The following is an 18,388-nucleotide window of genomic DNA, read 5'->3' as shown; positions in this document are numbered from 1 at the left end:
AAATGAAGCTATGGACCATAGCGCACCACTCCGGAGAAAATCCTTTCATTCTGAGAGTCTGTTGAAGAAATGGCTATTTGACTTTGTCATATGCTTTTTCAAAATCAATTTTGAGTACCACCCCATTCAACTTTTTCTGATGTAATTCATGGACCATTTCATGAAGGATAACAACTCCATCTAGGATGTTTCTTCCTTGCACAAAAACAGTCTGTGAAGGACGAATAACATGTTCAGCAGCCGAATTTAGCCTAATAGTCGCAACCTTCGTGAATATTTTTAAACTAACATTAAGGAGGCAAATAGGTCTATATTGTTGTATCCTTTCAGCCTCATTAACCTTATGTAATAAAATAATCTCACCGAAGTTTAAGCGAAACAATTCCAGATGGCCAGCATGTAGGTCGCTAAACAAAAGTAGGAGATCTTACTTGATGACTTCCTAGAAGTTCTGATAGAACTCAGCGGGAAAACCATCAGGACCCCGGGGTTTGTTGTGCTCCATTAAAAACCGCCTTTCTAACTTCCTCCTCGGAGTATGGGGCTGTTAGAAGGCCGTTTTTCTCATCAGAGACCTGGCGGATGTCATCCGTTCGGGACTCATCCATTGAAAAGTTTTCTTCCTCTGGTGCCCCGAACAAATTTTTATAATAATTAGTGATATAAGATTTAAGTTGCTCATGCCCCTCAATCGTGCACTCATCCTGTTGTAGGGAATGAATAATTTTCTTCCGGTGTCTGCCATTGGCGACTCCATGGAAAAATCTAGTACTCGAATCACCTTTCAAGATAGATTGAGAGTTAGTATGTTGGTACCATTTGAGTTCCTCCTCACGCAGCATGCTAGTTATCTGTCGACACTTATTATTGATTGAAGATACAACTTTTTTTCTTCTGGCCGAGCCCGAAACGTGTCCCGTGGAGGCCATGTTCGGATTTAATGCGAGATTGTGCTTCTTCTTTGCCCCCTCCCCCGCGTCACCCAGCTCGGGTGACACGGGGGAACCCTAGCCGCAGCGAGCGAGGCCCCTCCCCTGCCCTCACTTCGCGCCGCCGCCGCCGGAGGGCCGGCCGGTGAAGCCGCGCCGTACCCCAGGAAGGTGGCAGCGGGGTGGATCTGATCCTCACGCCCCCAATCCCCAACCTGCAACCCACCACCCACATATCCCCCTTCTGGCGGCTGCCAGCTGGCCCGGCGACGCCGGCTTCGGTCCCTCGCCGGCCTGGCCCGCGCGGCTCCGGCCAGCCTCGCCCTTCCCCCTCCGCCCGCCCTTTGCCGCCGCGGACGCCCCCCTCACGCGCATCCTCCTCTCCGCCCATGCCCCGCGTCCCCGAGATCCCGTCTGGCACCTCTCGGGTGCCCTCCACCAACCGCTGCCCAAACTTGCCGGCCGGCGGCAGATCCGGCGCTCCTGGCCTTGCCGTGGGCGCCCCCCTTTGCAGCCTCCCTCTCCACGATGGCGTGACCCAGCCCTGCTGGTGTTGCCGGGCGTGAGGCCTGCGGCTGGAGGCGGAGGCGTCCGCGGCCTGCCTTCCCTGTAGGCGCCCCCCTTCGTCTCCGGTGGCCCTCCCTTTCCCCGATTCACGATGACAGCTCTCGTGTGGAGGCATCAATGCTTCTGTGGTGTGGCTGGCACGGGGCTCCTCGCGGCGGATCATTGCTGGTGCTGCTCCGGTCCCGGTTGCCTGGGGCCCGCGTCTCTCCGGTGTCCCCTGCTGCCGGCGTCCTCTGCCGGGCAGCTCCGACCTCGGCGACCGTGTGGCTGCGTCCCCTCCAACTCACTCGGCTTGCCGACGTCACGACGGCTAAGGCCACGGCAGCTCGGATCTGCGCCCCTCCAATCCTAGCTCGCCGGCGCTGTTGGACGCCGCCGCCCCAGATCTGCTCGCTAGGTTTTGCTTCGTCTCCAGCCCTACCCTGTATGCTTCAAGGCTCCACCTTTTGCCAGATCCAGTGCTCGTGGGTTCGTGGGCGATGCCACCCACCGGCGGCAAGTGCAGCCCTGCCAACCCCCTCCAGACATGGTAGTTCCGACCAACTTTTGCTTCCACAACTTCAATTCCGGACTAGGCGGCTGTGGGATTGCTCAGCTTCAGGCCAGGGAGAGATCCCTGCTCGGCTTGCCAGTGCTGGCAGCGGCGGCGCTCGCGGGTGTCGCTTCCTTCTTGGAGGCGCTGTCAAGGCCTTCAGCTGCGCCCCTCTTCGAGCTCAGGGGAAACCCTAGGTCCGACTCCCCCGGACCGGATAGCGATGGCGTCCCGGTGTCGTCTTCCTTCTTGAAGGCGTTATCTTGCGAGCTCACGGTGTCCCCGATTCTGGCTTGGTAGATGTTGGAATTCTTGTGTAGGTTCGGCATTGCCGCTTGGTTCGGGTTTGGTAGGTCTAGTTGTGATGTATCCTCCATTCGGGCCGAGCATCCCCTTCTCTCTGCTTCGGGCATCATGTTCATGCCTGCCTGCGTCCGTGTCATGTGTTGTACCCCCTTTGTACTCATTCTACCCCTTCTATCAATGGAAAGATACGCAAGCTTTGCCTATTCGCGAAAAAACTTTTTTTCTTCTCTTTGAAGGGAATGCATTTGACTCACTTTATTTCATCAATGATCTGCTCTTTCTGTTAAAACAAAGCTGGGAGGAGGAGGTCATCGTCCCAATACAAAGGTGGATTTGAACTAGTGTATGTTTAACCTAGCTAGGTTGTGCGGCAACTACCGACACGTAGCTTAACTCAAACTTCGGGCGGGAAAAGCCAGATTTGGAGACCACGGGCCCCATAATCCAGCAACCGACAATGCCGATGTCTCATAGGGCAGCCGCGCCACTGTCTGCTCTTTCAGGTTGTACACACCGGAGTGGAGAAAATCCTGGGGAATATTACCGATTCCGACCAGCTCGCTCATGAAGTAGATGCAGTCTTCTCGAGCTCCCCCGCACGACTGGCCGTCGGCAAGCGCCGAGCGAGAGCAGCTTTGGCTGACGAAGAGAGCATGCCCCATCAATGTGTCGACCCTGCTCCACCGTCCACGGCCGCCGCTCAGGTCCACCGCCTGGAAGACGTCGAAGCGCGTCACACCGACGGGTTCCGCGTCGGCGATCCGTCTCACCAGCAGCAGCCGACTGCCCGACGGGACGAGGTAGTAGTAGAACTGATACACCTCACCGTCATCCCTTGGCGTGCCGCCGATGCGTTGGACAGACCTGATGCCCTCGTCACCGACGTCCAGGACATGGAGCTCCGGCTGATGATCACGTTCTGCGGTGAGGACGTAGAGTTTCCCCTGGAAGGTGGCAATGTCAGCGGCATGGCTGTTCACAGGCGGCGCCCACTCCATGGTCATGGTCCCCTGTGGCCCACCGGCGAAGACGGTGACGTTCTTGGAGTTCCTCTTGGTTCTGGTCAAGACGGCGACGACGCGACCGGGCACCACCTTGCGGATGTCTCGTAAATTCCTGAGGTCCAGGTGGCCGGGGTTGATCGGGAGAGGGGTGATCTCCCCGGAGAAAGGGTCCATCAGGGAGCACCACCTGCCTTCTTGATGGCCGTGCTCGTGCACCAGGAAGAACATGCTGCCGGTGGACACGCGGTAGGAGACGTCGTTGTAACCGGGGACGGGCAGGCGGTGGACCGTGCCGTCAGCGAGGCTGAGGAAGGTGCCGTCGCGGAAGGCGAACCACGGGAGCAGCGGGGGCGGTGGCTGCAGCTGCGCGCTGGAGCGCCACGAGTGGCAGACTGCCCGAATGTGGACGCGGTCGGAGTGGGACAGCGTGCGCACGAGCACCAGGCCCAGCAGCTCCGGCGGGAGGTCCGGCCATGGCGATTCCTTGATGGGCGCAGCGTGTCGAAGCAGCCGCGGGATCCGGAGCGCCATCCCTGCCTTCTTGCTTGGTCCACTGAGGCGGAACCAGAGCCACCGAAGCAGGGTCGCCATCGCCGTCCTGCAGCTAGAAAGCGCTGCCATCGCCGGCTCCTCCGACGGGAAATTGAAAGAGCGAGACGTGAATTTTGGTGGAGGGGCGTTTGCTTGCGGATCTGGGCGCTCGATTGGTCTCTCTCCTCTTCCTCGCATAGATATAGCCTCCGATTCCGGCCGTGCCCCCGACGCGCCAACACGTATTTCGTACGAAGCCGCGTAGCGTAACTGAGGAAGACTACCTGGCCGCGAGCATCCAGGCCGTGATCCGCGCGTAGCTCCGACGCCATCTTGCTCCGCTCCACCGCCCCCCTCCGCTCCACCGCCCTCTAGGCTCTAGCCCTTCCTTAGGACGCCGCCGGCATATCAGTCCCGCAGATCCAGGTGACCGGCTCCACGACGTCTCCTCGGGATACCGACGCAGCTCGCGGTGGCCTAGTTACATTTCTGTCGCGACATGTTTCTCTTTACAACCTTTTACTACTTTTTTTCAGAAAAAATCATAGCCCGATTTATAAATAAAGCCTACGAAAACATGTAAGACAAACATCCGCCGCTTGGTGTTCTCCTAGCCGCTCCGCTCCCGCTCCCGCTCGGCGGCCCCGTTCCGGCGCCGCCGCCCACCTTCTCCCGCCGGTAGCCGCTCCGGCTCCGGTGTCCACCTCTCCCCGCGGGCGCATGGCGTCGGGTTCGCGCAGCCCTCCTTAGGTTTCTTCGGCGTATCCCCTGGGCAGGCCGGCGGTGTCCGGTCTGGGTATTTCGGCATCGATGGGTCTGGCGGGTTCGTCGGCGGCGGCTCGAGGCCCGGCTGGGCGGGCTGCGCTGGCAGAACCGGAGCCGGCCATGGGATGGTGCCGCCCTGGTCCTTCGCGCATGGCCATGTGGCGTCGTCGTCGCGCGCTCCGGCGCCAACAGGAGGCTGGTGCTCTGCGCAGATCAGGGTCGCCCCTGTCCTCGGAGTTGTGGTTCATCCCGCCGGACCTCCACGGGCTATGCTTCAGGTGCTTCGAGGAGGGCCACCGGCGTCAAGACTGCAGCAACCCCCCGCTTTGCATCCGTTGTGGTGGCGCCGGCCACGTCTCCTCTCAGTGTCTGGAGCCGCGTAGCCCCATCTCTGCGGATGAGCTCCGGCGCATTGTCATTGCCAGGGTCGCGCGGAGGGAGCCGGCACCGCGTCAGCTTCCAGCTGTTCGGCAGAGATTGTTGGAGCCTAGGCAGAGCGCACCCGCGGTGTCGCTCTCGCCAGTTGCGCCCAATCTCGCCTCTATGGCCTGGGGGGTGGCGCCCTCACCGTCTTCCTCGGAGATTTGTGTGCTGCAGAGGTCGGAGTGCATGGACGATCTCGAGCGCAGGCTGCAGCTCGCGGTGGTGATGTATGTGGGCGGGGCGAGGCCGCCGGTGTCATGTGAGGATGCGGCGGTGGCGATTGCTGCTCAGTTGGGCATTCCAAGATTCCGGTTTTCTGTCCACAAATTCCACCCGGAGGATTTCCTGGTTGTCTTCGCGGCGCACCAGTCCAGGAACTTGGCGTTAGTTGTTCCGTCGATTGAGCACCAGGGAATCAAGCTGTTCATCAAGCCCTGGCTTACGCAGGCGCAGGCCACTTCTCGGTTGATGAGAGTTCAGGTGCCATCACATGTGTGGTCGTAGAGCACGGCGGCAGAGATCCTGGGCAGCGCTTGTTTGATTGAGAGTCTGGCACCGGAGACGGCAAGCAGGGAGGATCTGTCGCTCTTCAAGCTGAGAGCTTGGTGCGTAGACCCTGACGAGGTGCCGTTTTTCGTAGACTCTGGGTGCCGGAGCCGGTGGGGACGATGCATGATCCGGTGGCGCGGGCGCCTGCTTTCCGCCAGCTCCTTGAGTACCCCGCCCTGGTGCATATTGGGCGGGTGCGTGACTTTTCGCCGCCGGAGCTATGGAGAGGTAGGTCGGATTCTGACAATGGGAGCGGTCAGAGTGGATTGCCAGACAGTTCTCGGGCTCGCAGTTCGGCGGTGATTGGGTGGTTCAGTCTTGGTCGCGTGGTGTGAGGGACGCTAGAGGCTCTGGTCGCGAGCAGCCTGGTCCGGCGAACGGCGGCGCCGGTGGAGGGACGGGAAGATCCTACCGGGCCATTCTAGAAGGCAGGGTGGGGCCCTTCGATTGGAGGCTTCCGCACATGGGCGCATGATAGCGCTCAGGTTTGGTGGGCCAGGGTGGTAGCTTTGCGACCACGACCGAGGAGATCCCGAGGCATTCAAATATGGCGAGGACCCAACAGGGAGCGATAGCCACCAGGAGGGAGACAGCTGGCGAGTTGGCTGCATCGGATCCGTTGGCAAAGGGTGGCGAGGAGAACGATGCGCCAGACAAATCGGCTTTTGCAGTGGATCAGGTTCGGGTAGTGGTTCAGAAGCAGGGTACGTTGGTGCTAGGTTCTGGGGTGGCAAGGCAGGAGAGGGCCACCAATCAGAAGGCGCCTGAGAGGGAGGTGCAGCATGTGGACACGGCTACAGTCGAGGATGATTTGGTGGATCCCACGCGGACGGAACATGAGGCGGGACCGGGCGATGAGCTACCAGCCAGCCTGGATCCGGTGCGGTCGGATTCCCCGTGGGCTCCCCCATCGCTGGCGGTCGCACAGGAGATGGCGCCGCAGATTATCCCCGCCCATCAAATAGTTGTGGTGGGTCACGACCAGTCCAATGGCTGGGCCCCGGTTGCGGATCTTCTGCATGGTTCTGCTGGAGGACAGCCAATGAGTGAGGCCGAGGTTGCCTCCACCTTGATTCCTGGGGCCATGCAGCCAGACGTGGGGAGGGAGGGCACTGTTGGCGACGTGACTACGTACACTGCATGTGATGATTTGGCGCTGATTAGCTCGGATCCTGGTGCCCGGAACAATGGACTGGAGTTGGATGCTACGGAGGCACGTTTATCCTATAAGGAGGAACTTGCGGTGAACAACATCAAGACTTTTTGTGCTGGTCTGCTCAAGAAATTAGCCCCACCAGTACTCAAGGAGTTTGAGGGACTCAGGGGAGTGAAACCTGGCTAGGATCCATTCACACCTCGGCGTACCACTAGATCGCTGGGGGTGGGAGGCCCGCGGAAGTCTAAAGCATCGGCTGCGGAGACAGTTCTGTTGAAGACCCTGGGCTTTGATTGTGAGGATTTAGCGGTCTCTGAGGATACTCTCGGGCAATTGAGACAGGTGTTTGACTCGCCTCTGCAGGAGTAGCAACTTAGGGCAATTGCGACCATCTTTGGCAAGGCTATCCCTTTCAATATGGGAGGTGAAGTGGAGAGCGACGCGATGGCAATAGCGTAGAGGAGTTGGCAGTTACTGACATGGGAGGCTCTCCTTTCCTATGTCGTACAATGCAATGGAGATGGTGTGCTGGAACGTTAGGGGACTAAATAGCCCTGCGAAACCGAAAGCACTTAGGGAGTTTGTAGATTCGATTCATACCGCCATCATGTGTATCTTAGAGACTAAGTTGGAGGTGGTTGATCAGTTTGTAATAATGCAATGCCTTGGTCTGGCGTATGATGGTTTTTTTATCTTCCGGCCTCTGACACCCGTGGAGGTATTTTCGTGGCGTGGGACTCTACTAAGGTGTAGTTGACAAATTTTGTCAACGACACAAACTTCATCACGGGTTATGTCACCCCGGTAGAAGGGCCGGCTTGGTGGCTGACGGTGGTGTATGGGCCACAGGAGGACGCAAAGAAAATTATCTTCTTGGAGGAGCTCACTGCTAGAAGACAGCTCTGTCCGGGGCCCTGGATAGTCATTGGAGACTTCAATATGATTCTCTATGCACAAGACAAGAGCAACGCTCGCCTAGACCGCAGGATGATGATCAGGTTCAAACGCTTCGTGAATGACAATGCGCTCAAGGAGATTTTTCTACATGGCCGCAGATTCACTTGGAGTAGTGAGCCTGAGGTGCCTACCCTTACCAAAATTGGCAGATCATTTGTATCAATTGATTGGGAATTGGATCACCCGCAGTGCTTAATGCAAGCCCTATCCACCTCGACTTCTGATCACTGTTCGCTATATCTGGCGATGGAGGAACAACTGCATTACAGAGGAGGTTCAGGTTTGAGAAATTCTGGACGAAGCTCGATGGTTTTCTGTGAAGGAAATATGCCCTAGAGGCAATAATAAAGTTATTATTTATTTCGTCATATCATGATAAATGTTTATTATTCATGCTAGAATTGTATTACCTGGAAACATAATACATGTTTGAATACATAGACAAACATAGTGTCACTAGTATGCCTATACTTGACTAGCTCGTGAATCAAAGATGGTTAAGTTTCCTAACCATAGACATGAGTTGTCATTTGATTAACGGGATCACATCATTAGTATAATGATGTGATTGACTTGACCCATTCCATTAGCTTAGCACTTGATCGTTTAGTATGTCGCTATTGCTTTCTTCATGACTTATACATGTTCCTATGACTATGAGATTATGTAACTCCCGCTTACCGGAGAAACACTTTGTGTGCTACCAAATGTCACAACGTAACTAGGTGATTATAAAGGTGCTCTACAGGTGTCTCCAAAGGTACTTGCTGAGTTGAGGTATTTCGAGATTAGGATTTGTCACTCCGATTGTCGGAGAGGTATCTCTGGGCCCACTCGCTAATGCACATCACTATAAGCCTTGCAAGAAATGTAGATAATGAGTTAGTTACAGGATGATGCATTACGTAATGAGTAAAGAGACTTGCCGGTAACGAGATTGAACTAGGTATTGAGATACCGACGATCGAATCTCGGGCAAGTAACATACCGATGACAAAGGGAACAACGTATGTTGTTATGCGGTTTGACCGATAAAGATCTTCGTAGAATATGTAGGAGCCAATATGAGCATCCAGGTTCCGCTATTGGTTATTGACTGGAGACGTGTCTCGGTCATGTCTACATAGTTCTCGAACCCGTAGGGTCCGCACGCTTAAAGTTAGATGACAATTATATTATGAGTTTATGTGTTTTGATGTACCGAAGGTTGTTCAGAGTCCCGGATGTGAACACGGACATGACGAGGAGTCTTGAAATGGTCGAGACATGAAGATCGATATATTGGACGACTATATTTGGACACCGAAAAGGTTCCGGGTGAGATTGGGACGATACCGGAGCTCCGGGAGGTTATCGGAACCCCCCGGGAGGTATATGGGCCTTAATGGGCTTTAGTGGAAAGGAGGGGAAAGGAGCAAGGGAGGAGGCGCCCCCCCAAGCCCAATCTGAATTGGGAGGGGGGTCGCCCCCCTTTCCTTCCTCCCTCCTTCCTCTTCCTTCCCTCTCCCTCTTCAAATAGGAAAGGGAGGAGTTCTACTCCCGGTGGGAGTAGGACTCCCCCCTTGGGCGCGCCTCCTCCCCTTGGCCGGCTCCCTCCTCCACTCCTTTATATACGGGGGAGGTGTTGGAAATATGCCCTAGCGGCAATAATAAATTAGTTATTATTATATTTCCTTGTTCATGATAATCGTTTATTATCCATGCTATAATTGTATTGATAGGAAACTCAGATACATGTGTGGGTACATAGACAACACCATGTCCCTAGTAAGCCTCTAGTTGACTAGCTCGTTGATCAATAGATGGTTACGGTTTCCTGACCATGGACATTGGATGTCGTTGATAACGGGATCACATCATTAGGAGAATGATGTGATGGACAAGACCCAATCCTAAGCCTAGCACAAAGATCATGTAGTTCGTATGCTAAAGCTTTTCTAAATGTCAAGTTGTTGGAAATATGCCCTAGAGGCAATAATAAATTAGTTATTATTATATTTCTTTGTTCATGATAATAGTCTTTTATTCATGCTATAACTGTATTATCCGGAAATCGTAATACACGTGTGAATACATAGACCACAATATGTCCCTAGTGAGCCTCTAGTTGACTAGCTCGTTGTGATCAACAGATAGTCATGGTTTCCTGGCTATGGACATTGGATGTCATTGATAACGGGATCTCATCATTAGGAGAATGATGTGATGGACAAGACCCAATCCTAAGCCTAGCACAAAGATCGTGTAGTTCGTATGCTAAAGCTTTTCTAATGTCAAGTATCTTTTCCTTAGACCATGAGATTGTGCAACTCCCGGATACCGTAGGAATGCTTTGGGTGTATCAAACGTCACAACGTAACTGGGTGGCTATAAAGGTGCATTACAGGTATCTCCGAAAGTGTCTGTTGGGTTGGCACGAATCGAGACTGGGATTTGTCACTCCGTGGAAACGGAGAGGTATCTCTGGGCCCACTCGGTAGGACATCATCAGAATGTGCACAATGTGACCAAGGGGTTGATCACGGGATGATGTGTTACGGAACGAGTAAAGAGACTTGCCGGTAACGAGATTGAACAAGGTATCGGTATACCGACGATCGAATCTCGGGCAAGTAAAATACCGCTAGACAAAGGGAATTGTATACGGGATCGATTGAGTCCTTGACATCGTGGTTCATCCGATGAGATCATCGTGGAACATGTGGGAGCCAACATGGGTATCCAGATCCCGCTGTTGGTTATTGACCGGAGAACGTCTCGGTCATGTCTACATGTCTCCCGAACCCGTAGGGTCTACACACTTAAGGTTCGGTGACGCTAGGGTTATAAAGGAAGTTTGTATGTGGTTACCGAATGTTGTTCGGAGTCCCAGATGAGATCCCGGACGTCACGAGGAGTTCCGGAATGGTCCGAAGATAAAGATTTATATATGGAAAGTTGTTGTTCGGGTTCCGGAAAAAGTTCGGGTTTTTTCGGTATTGTACCGGGAAGCTTCCATAAGGTTCCGGAGGATTCCGGAGGGGTCCGGAAGTCCGGAAATTGTTCCACCAGGTCTAATACAGTAGCATGGGCTGTAGGGGGCGCCCTAGCCTTAATGGGCCAGGGGCACCAGCCCCCCCAAGGCCCATGCGCATGGGAAGGGGGAAACCCTAAGGGGGAGGGCCTCCACTTGACTTGGGAGGCACTCCTCCCCCCCTTGGCCGCACCCCTTGGGGTGGGAAACCCTAAAGGGGGCACAGCCCCCCTTCCCCCTATATATACTTGAGGTTTTGGGGCTGCCAACACATGAGAACTTCTCCTCTTGGTGCAGCCCTACCTCTCTCCCTTCTCCTCATATCTCGCGGTGCTTGGCGAAGCCCTGCAGGACTACCACGCTCCTCCATCACCACCACGCCGTTGTGCTGCTGTTGGATGGAGTCTTCCTCAACCTCTCCCTCTCTCCTTGCTGGATCAAGGCGTGGGAGACGTCACCGGGCTGTACGTGTGTTGAACTCGGAGGTGCCGTCCGTTCGGCACTAGGATCTCCGGTGATTTGGACAACGACGAGTACGACTCCTTCAACCCCGTTCTCTTGAACGCTTCCGCTTAGTGATCTACAAGGGTATGTAGATGCACTCCCCTTTCCCTCATTGCTAGATTACTCCATAGATTGATCTTGGTGTTGCGTAGAAAATTTTGAATTTCTGCTACGTTCCCCAACAGTGGCATCATGAGCTAGGTCTATGCGTAGTTTCTATGCACGAGTAGAACAGAAAGCAGTTGTGGGCGTCGATATTGTCAATTTACTTGCCGTTACTAGTCTTATCTTGATTCAGCGGCATCGTGGGATGAAGCGGCCCGGACCGACCTTACACGTATGCTTATGTGAGACAGGTTCCACCGACTGACATGCACTTGTTGCATAAGGTGGCTAGCGGGTGCCAGTCTCTCCCACTTTAGTCGGGTCGGATTCGATGAAAAGGGTCCTTATGAAGGGTAAATAGCAATTGACATATCACGTCGTGGTTTTTGCGTAGGTAAGAAACGTTCTTGCTAGAAACCCATAGCAGCCACGTAATAGAACTTGCAACAACAATTAGAGGACGTCTAACTTGTTTTTGCAGCAAGTGTTTTGTGATGTGATATGGCCAAAGGATGTGATGAATGATATATGTGATGTATGAGATGATCGTGTTCTTGTAATAAGAATCACGACTTGCATGTCGATGAGTATGACAACCGGCAGGAGCCATAGGAGTTGTCTTTATTTTTTGTAAGACCTGCGTGTCATTGAAGAACACCATGTAAATTACTTTACTTTATTGCAAAACGCGTTAGCCATAGAAGTAGAAGTAGTCATTGGCGTGATAACTTCATGGAGACACGATGATGGAGATCATGGTGTCATGCCGGTGACGATGATGATCATGGAGCCCCGAAGATGGAGATCAAAAGGAGTAATATGATATTGGCCATATCATGTCACTATTTGATTGCATGTGATGTTTATCATGTTTATACATCTTATTTGCTTAGAACGACGGTAGTAAATAAGATGATCCCTCATTAAAATTTCAAGAAATTGTTCCCCCTAACTGTGCACCGTTGCGAAAGTTCGTCGTTTCGAAGCACCACGTGATGATCGGGTGTGATAGATTCTAACGTTCACATACAATGGGTGTAAGCCAGATTTACACACGCGAAACACTTAGGTTGACTTGACGAGCCTAGCATGTACAGACATGGCCTCGGAACACAAGAGACCGAAAGGTTGAGCATGAGTCGTATAGTAGATACGATCAACATGAAGATGTTCACCGACGTTGACTAGTCCGTCTCACGTGATGATCGGACACGGCCTAGTTGACTCGGATCATGTAATCCCTTAGATGACTAGAGGGATGTCTATCTGAGTGGGAGTTCATAAGATGAACTTAATTATCCTGAACATAGTCAAAAGGTCTTTGCAAATTATGTCGTAAGCTCGCGCTTTAGTTCTACTGTTTAGATATGTTCCTAGAGAAAATTTAGTTGAAAGTTGATAGTAGCGATTGTGCGGACTAGGTCCGTAAACTGAGGATTGTCCTTGTTGCTTCGTAGAAGGCTTATGTCCTTAATGCATCGCTCAGTGTGCTGAACCTCGAATGTCGTCTGTGGATGTTGCGAACATCTAACATACACGTTTTGATAACTACGTGATAGTTCAGTTAAACGGTTTAGAGTTGAGGTACCAAAGACGATTTCGAAACGGCAAGGAACATATGAGATGTTTCGAGGGCTGAAATTGGGATTTCAGGCTCGTGCCCACGTCAAGAGGTATAAGACCTCCGACGATTTTCTTAGCCTGCAAACTAAGGGAGAAAAGCTCAATCGTTGAGCTTGTGCTCAAATTGTCTGAGTACAACAATCACTTGAATCGAGTGGGAGTTGCTCTTCCAGATGAGATAGTGATGTCTCTCCAAAGTCATTGCCACCAAGCTGCTAGAGCTTCGTGATGAACTATAACATATCAGGGATAGATATGATGATCCTTGATATGTTCGTGATGTTTGACACCGCGAAAGTAGAAGTCAAGTAGGAGCATCAATTGTTGATGGTTAGTAAAACCACTAGTTTCAAAAAGGGCAAGGGCAAGAAGGGATACTTCATGAAACGGCAAATCAGCTGCTGCTCTAGTGAAGAAACCCAAGGTTGAACCCAAACCCGAGACTAAGTGCTTCTGTAATAAGGGGAATAGCCACTGGAGCAGAATCACCCTAGATACTTGGTAGATGAGAAGGCTGACAAGGTCGATAGAAGTATATTGGATATACATTATGTTAATGTGTACTTTACTAGTACTCCTAGTAGCACCAGGGTATTAGATACTAGTTCGGTTGCTAAGTGTTAGTACCTCGAAATAAAAGGCTACGGAATAAACGGAGACTAGCTAAAGGTGCGTTGACGATATGTGCTGGAAGTGTTTTCCAATCTTGATGTGATCAAGCATCGCACGCTCCCTCTACCATAGAGTTTGGTGTTTGCGTTGAGCATAGACATGATTGGATTATGTCTATCGCAATACGGTTATTCATTTAAGGAGAATAATGGTTACTCTGTTTATTCGAATAATACCTTCAATGGTCTTGCACCCAAAATGAATGGTTTATTGAATCTCGATCGTAGTGATACACATGTTCATGCCAAAAGATATAAGATAGTAATGATAGTACCACCTACTTGTGGCACTACCATGTAAGTCATATTGGTATAAAACGCATGAAGAAGCTTCATGTTGATGGATCTTTGGACTCACTCGTTTTTGGAAAAGTTTGAGACATGCGAACCATGTCTATTGGTGTATATGCATGAAGAAACTCCATCCAAATGGACCGTTTGGACTCACTTGATTTTGAATCACTTGAGACATGCAAATCATACCACATGGGCAAGATGACTGAAAGCCTCATTTTTCAGTAAAATGGAACAAGAAAGCAACTTGTTGGAAATAATACATTTTGATGTGTGCAGTCCAATGAGTGCTGAGGCACGCAGTAGATATCATTATGTTCTTACTTCACGGATGATTTGAGTAGATACTGAGTATATTTACTTGATGAAACACGAGTCTGAATTATTGAATGGTTCAAGTAATTTCAGAGTGAAGTTGAAGATCATCGTGACAAGAGGATAAAATGTCTATGATATGATCATAGAGATGAGTATCTGAGTTACGAGCTTTGGCACGCAATTAAGACATTGTGGAAATTGTTTCACAAATAATACCGCCTGGAACACCATAGTGTGATGGTGTGTCCGAACATCATAGTTGCACCCTATTGGATATGGTGCGTACCATGATGTCTCTTATCGAATTACCACTATTGTTCATGGGTTAGGCATTAGAGACAACCACACTCACTTTAATAGGGCACCACGTAATTCTGTTGAGACGACACCGTTTGAACTATGGTTTGGAGAAACCTAAGTTGTCATTTCTTAAAAGTTTGGGGCTGCGACGCTTATGTGAAAAGGTTTCAGGTTGATAAGCTTGAACCCAAAGCGGATAAAATGCATCTTCACAGGACACCCAAAACAGTTGGGTATACCTCCTAATTCAGATCCGAAAGCAATAGGGATTGTTTCTTGAATCGGGTCCTTTCTCGAGGAAAAGTTTGTCTCGGAAAGTTGAGTGGGAGCATGGTGGAGACTTGATGAGTTATTGAACCGTCACTTCAACTAGTGTGTAGCAGGGCACAGGAAGTTGTTCCTGTGGCGCCCACACCAATTGAAGTAGAAGCTTATGATAGTGATCATGAAGTTTCGGATCAAGTCACTACCGTACCTCGTAGGGTGACAAGGATGCGTACTACTTCAGAGTGGTACAGTAATCCTGTCTTGAAGGTCATGTTGCTAGACAACAATGAACCTGCGAGCTATGGAGAAGCGATGGTGGGCCCATATTCTGACAAATAGTTAGAAGCCATGTAATCCGAGATAGGATCCATGTATCAGAACAAAGCATAGACTTTGGTGGACTTGCCCAATGATCGGCAAGCCATTGAGATAAATGGATCTTTAAGAAGAAGATGGACGTGGACGGTAATGTCACCGTCTATGAAGCTCGACTTGTGGCGAAGAGTTTTTCACAAGTTCAAGGAAGTTGACTACGATGAGATTTTCTCATCCGTAGCGATGCTTAAGTCCGTCGGAATCATGTTAGCATTAGCTGCATTTATGAAATCTGCCAAATGGATGTCAAAATGAGTTTCCTTACCAGTTTTCGTAAGGAAAGGTTGTATGTGATACAATCAGAAAGGTTTTATCGATCCTAAGGATGCTAAAAGGTATGCTAGCTCTAGCGATCCTTCCATGGACTGGAGTAAGCATCTCGGAGTTGGAATATACACTTTGATAAGATGATCAAAGATTTTGGGTTTATACAAAGTTTACGAGAAACTTGTATTTCCAAAGAAGTGAGTGGGAGCACTATAGAATTTTTGATGAGTATATGTTGTTGACATATTGTTGATCAGAAATGATGTAGAGTTTCTAGAAAGCATATAGGGTTATTTGAAAAGTGGTTTTCAAGTGAAAACCTGGATTAAGCTACTTGAACATTGAGCATCAAGATCTATAGGGATAGATCAAAAAAGCTTAAGGGTACTTTCAAATGAGCATATACCTTGACATGATCTTGAAGGTGTTCAAGATGGATCAGTCAAAGGAGGAGTTCTTGCCTGAGATGTAAGGTATGAAGTTAATACTTAAAGCTCGACCACGGCAGAAAAGAGAGAAAGGACGAAGGTCGTGCCCTATGCTTTAGACATAGGCTCTACAGTATGCTATGCTGTGTACCGCACCTGATGTGTGCCTTGCTACATATCTGGCAAGAGGGTACAAAGGTGATCAAGGAGTGGATCACCAGACAGTGGTCAAAATTATCCTTAGAGGAATAAGGATATGTTTCTCAATTATGGAGGTGATAAAGAGTTCGACGTAAAGGGTTACGTCGATGCAAGCTTTAACACCTACCGAATGACTCTGAGTAGCAAACCGGATACGTATCATGGAACAACCATTTGGAATAGCTCCAAGTGGAGCGTGGAAGCAGCATTTTACAATATGACCTAGAGATTTGCAAAGTACATATGGATCTGAATGTTGCAGACCCGTTGACTAAAACCTCTCTTACAAGCAAAACATGATCAAACCCCAGAACTCATTGAGTCTTAATCACATGATGATGTGAACTAGTTTAGTGACACTAGTAAACTTTTTGGATGTTGGTCACATGGCGATGTGACCTGTGAGTGTTAATCACATGGCGATGTGAACTAGATTATTGACTCTAGTGCAAGTGGGAGACTGTTGGAAATATGCCCTAGAGGCAAAAATAAATTAGTTATTATTATATTTCCTTGTTCATGATAATCGGTTATTATCCATGCTATAATTGTATTGATAGGAAATTCAGATACATGTGTGGGTACATAGACAACACCGTGTCCCTAGTAAGCCTCTAGTTGACTAGCTCGTTGATCAATAGATGGTTACGGTTTCCTGACCATGGACATTGGATGTCGTTGATAACGGGATCACATCATTAGGAGAATGATGTGATGGACAAGACCCAATCCTAAGCCTAGCACAAAGATCATGTAGTTCGTATGCTAAAGCTTTTATAACTGTCAAGTATCATTTCCTTAGACCATGAGATTGTGCAACTCTCGGATACCGTAGGAATGCTTTGGGTGTACCAAACGTCACAACGTAACTGGGTGGCTATAAAGGTGCACTACCGGTATCTCCGAAAGTGTCTGTTGGGTTGGCACGGATCGAGACTGGGATTTGTCACTCCGTGTAATGGAGAGGTATCTCTGGGCCCACTCGGTAGGACATCATCATAATGTGCACAATGTGACCAAGGGGTTGATCACGGGATGATGTGTTACGGAACGAGTAAAGAGACTTGCCGGTAACGAGATTGAACAAGGTATCGGCATACCGACGATCGAATCTCGGGCAAGTACAATACCGTTAGACAAAGGGAATTGTATATGGGATTGATTGAGTCCTTGACATCGTGGTTCATCCGATGAGATCATCGCGGAACATGTGGGAGCCAACATGGGTATCCAGATCCCGCTGTTAGTTATTGGCCGGAGAACGTCTCGGTCATGTCTGCATGGTTCCCGAACCCATAGGGTCTACACACTTAAGGTTCGATGACGCTAGGGTTATATGGAATAGATATACGTGGTTACCGAATGTTGTTCGGAGTCCCGGATGAGATCCTGGACGTCACGAGGAGTTCCGGAATGGTCCGGAGGTAAAGATTTATATATGGGAAGTCCTGTTTTGGTCACCGGAAAAGTTTTGGGTTTTATCGGTAATGTACCGGGACCACCGGGAGGGTCCCGGGGGTCCACCAAGTGGGGCCACCGGCCCCAGAGGGCTGCGTGGGCCAAGTGTGGGAGGGGACCAGCCCCAGGTGGGCTGGTGCGCCCCCCCACAAGGTCCCAAGGCGCCTAGGTTTTGGGGAGGGGGCTCCTCCACCTTGCTTGGGGGGCAAGTTTCCCCTCTCCCCCCCTTTGCCGCCACCCTAGATGGGTTTTGGGGCAGCCGCACCCCTTGGGGTGGGAACCCTAAGGACTCATTTGCTAGAAGTGGATTTGAGAGGTTTGGGGTGGTGGGGATTTGAGAGGATTTGGTGAATCCCCTCCTTCCACCCAATCCTCTCAAATCCCCTTGAAACCCCCAAACCCCTCTAACTACAATTCCCTTCATATGAAAAACTTATTTGGTAGGCAGGGATTGCCAAATTTAGATAAGATAGTGCAAACATCTAAAAATGCAATCTTTACAAGAAAACATTGTATTAAGATCTTGCTATAGAATAGAAAGGTCACCTAACAAAAAATGTGACCTCGTGAAACTTGCTACAGGGGAATAATCTTCCACATTTCTTCAGAGCAACAACATAATTTGGCATGACTTCGGGCCAATATATCATCACAACAATATCAAGTATATCACAGTAACAACATGATTTCTCAAAACAGCATGACTTGGAATAAAAAATATCTCATCCATGATCTTTCACAGCAACACCATAATTTTGCAACAAACATAATGAAACACATGACTTGTGCAATAGCTCACAATCAGTTATATTATTACAGACCAAGCAACGTTGAGAATAATGTTG

At 50.2% G+C, this 18,388-nt stretch overlaps 1 protein-coding gene across 1 annotated transcript; it reads right to left on the bottom strand.

The window, feature by feature from the left end:
• Positions 1 to 2,592: 2,592 nt before the first annotated feature.
• On the bottom strand, positions 2,593 to 4,034 carry LOC123134432 (uncharacterized). The gene has a single exon (XM_044553685.1). It carries the CDS (start codon positions 3,957 to 3,959, stop codon positions 2,724 to 2,726), a length of 1,236 nt encoding a protein of 411 aa, XP_044409620.1. The 5' UTR covers positions 3,960 to 4,034; the 3' UTR covers positions 2,593 to 2,723.
• Between the last annotated feature and the right edge of the window lie 14,354 nt (positions 4,035 to 18,388).

Source organism: Triticum aestivum, chromosome 6B (genome assembly GCF_018294505.1).
Source record: "Triticum aestivum cultivar Chinese Spring chromosome 6B, IWGSC CS RefSeq v2.1, whole genome shotgun sequence".
NCBI classification, from domain to species: domain Eukaryota; kingdom Viridiplantae; phylum Streptophyta; class Magnoliopsida; order Poales; family Poaceae; genus Triticum; species Triticum aestivum.
This window is presented reverse-complemented; position numbering and strand designations above follow the sequence as displayed.

What these genes read in the sequence shown, in the direction of transcription:
- LOC123134432 (XM_044553685.1), bottom strand. Translation starts at nt 3,959, where the DNA reads ATGGCAGCGCTTTCTAGCTGCAGGACGGCGATGGCGACCCTGCTTCGG.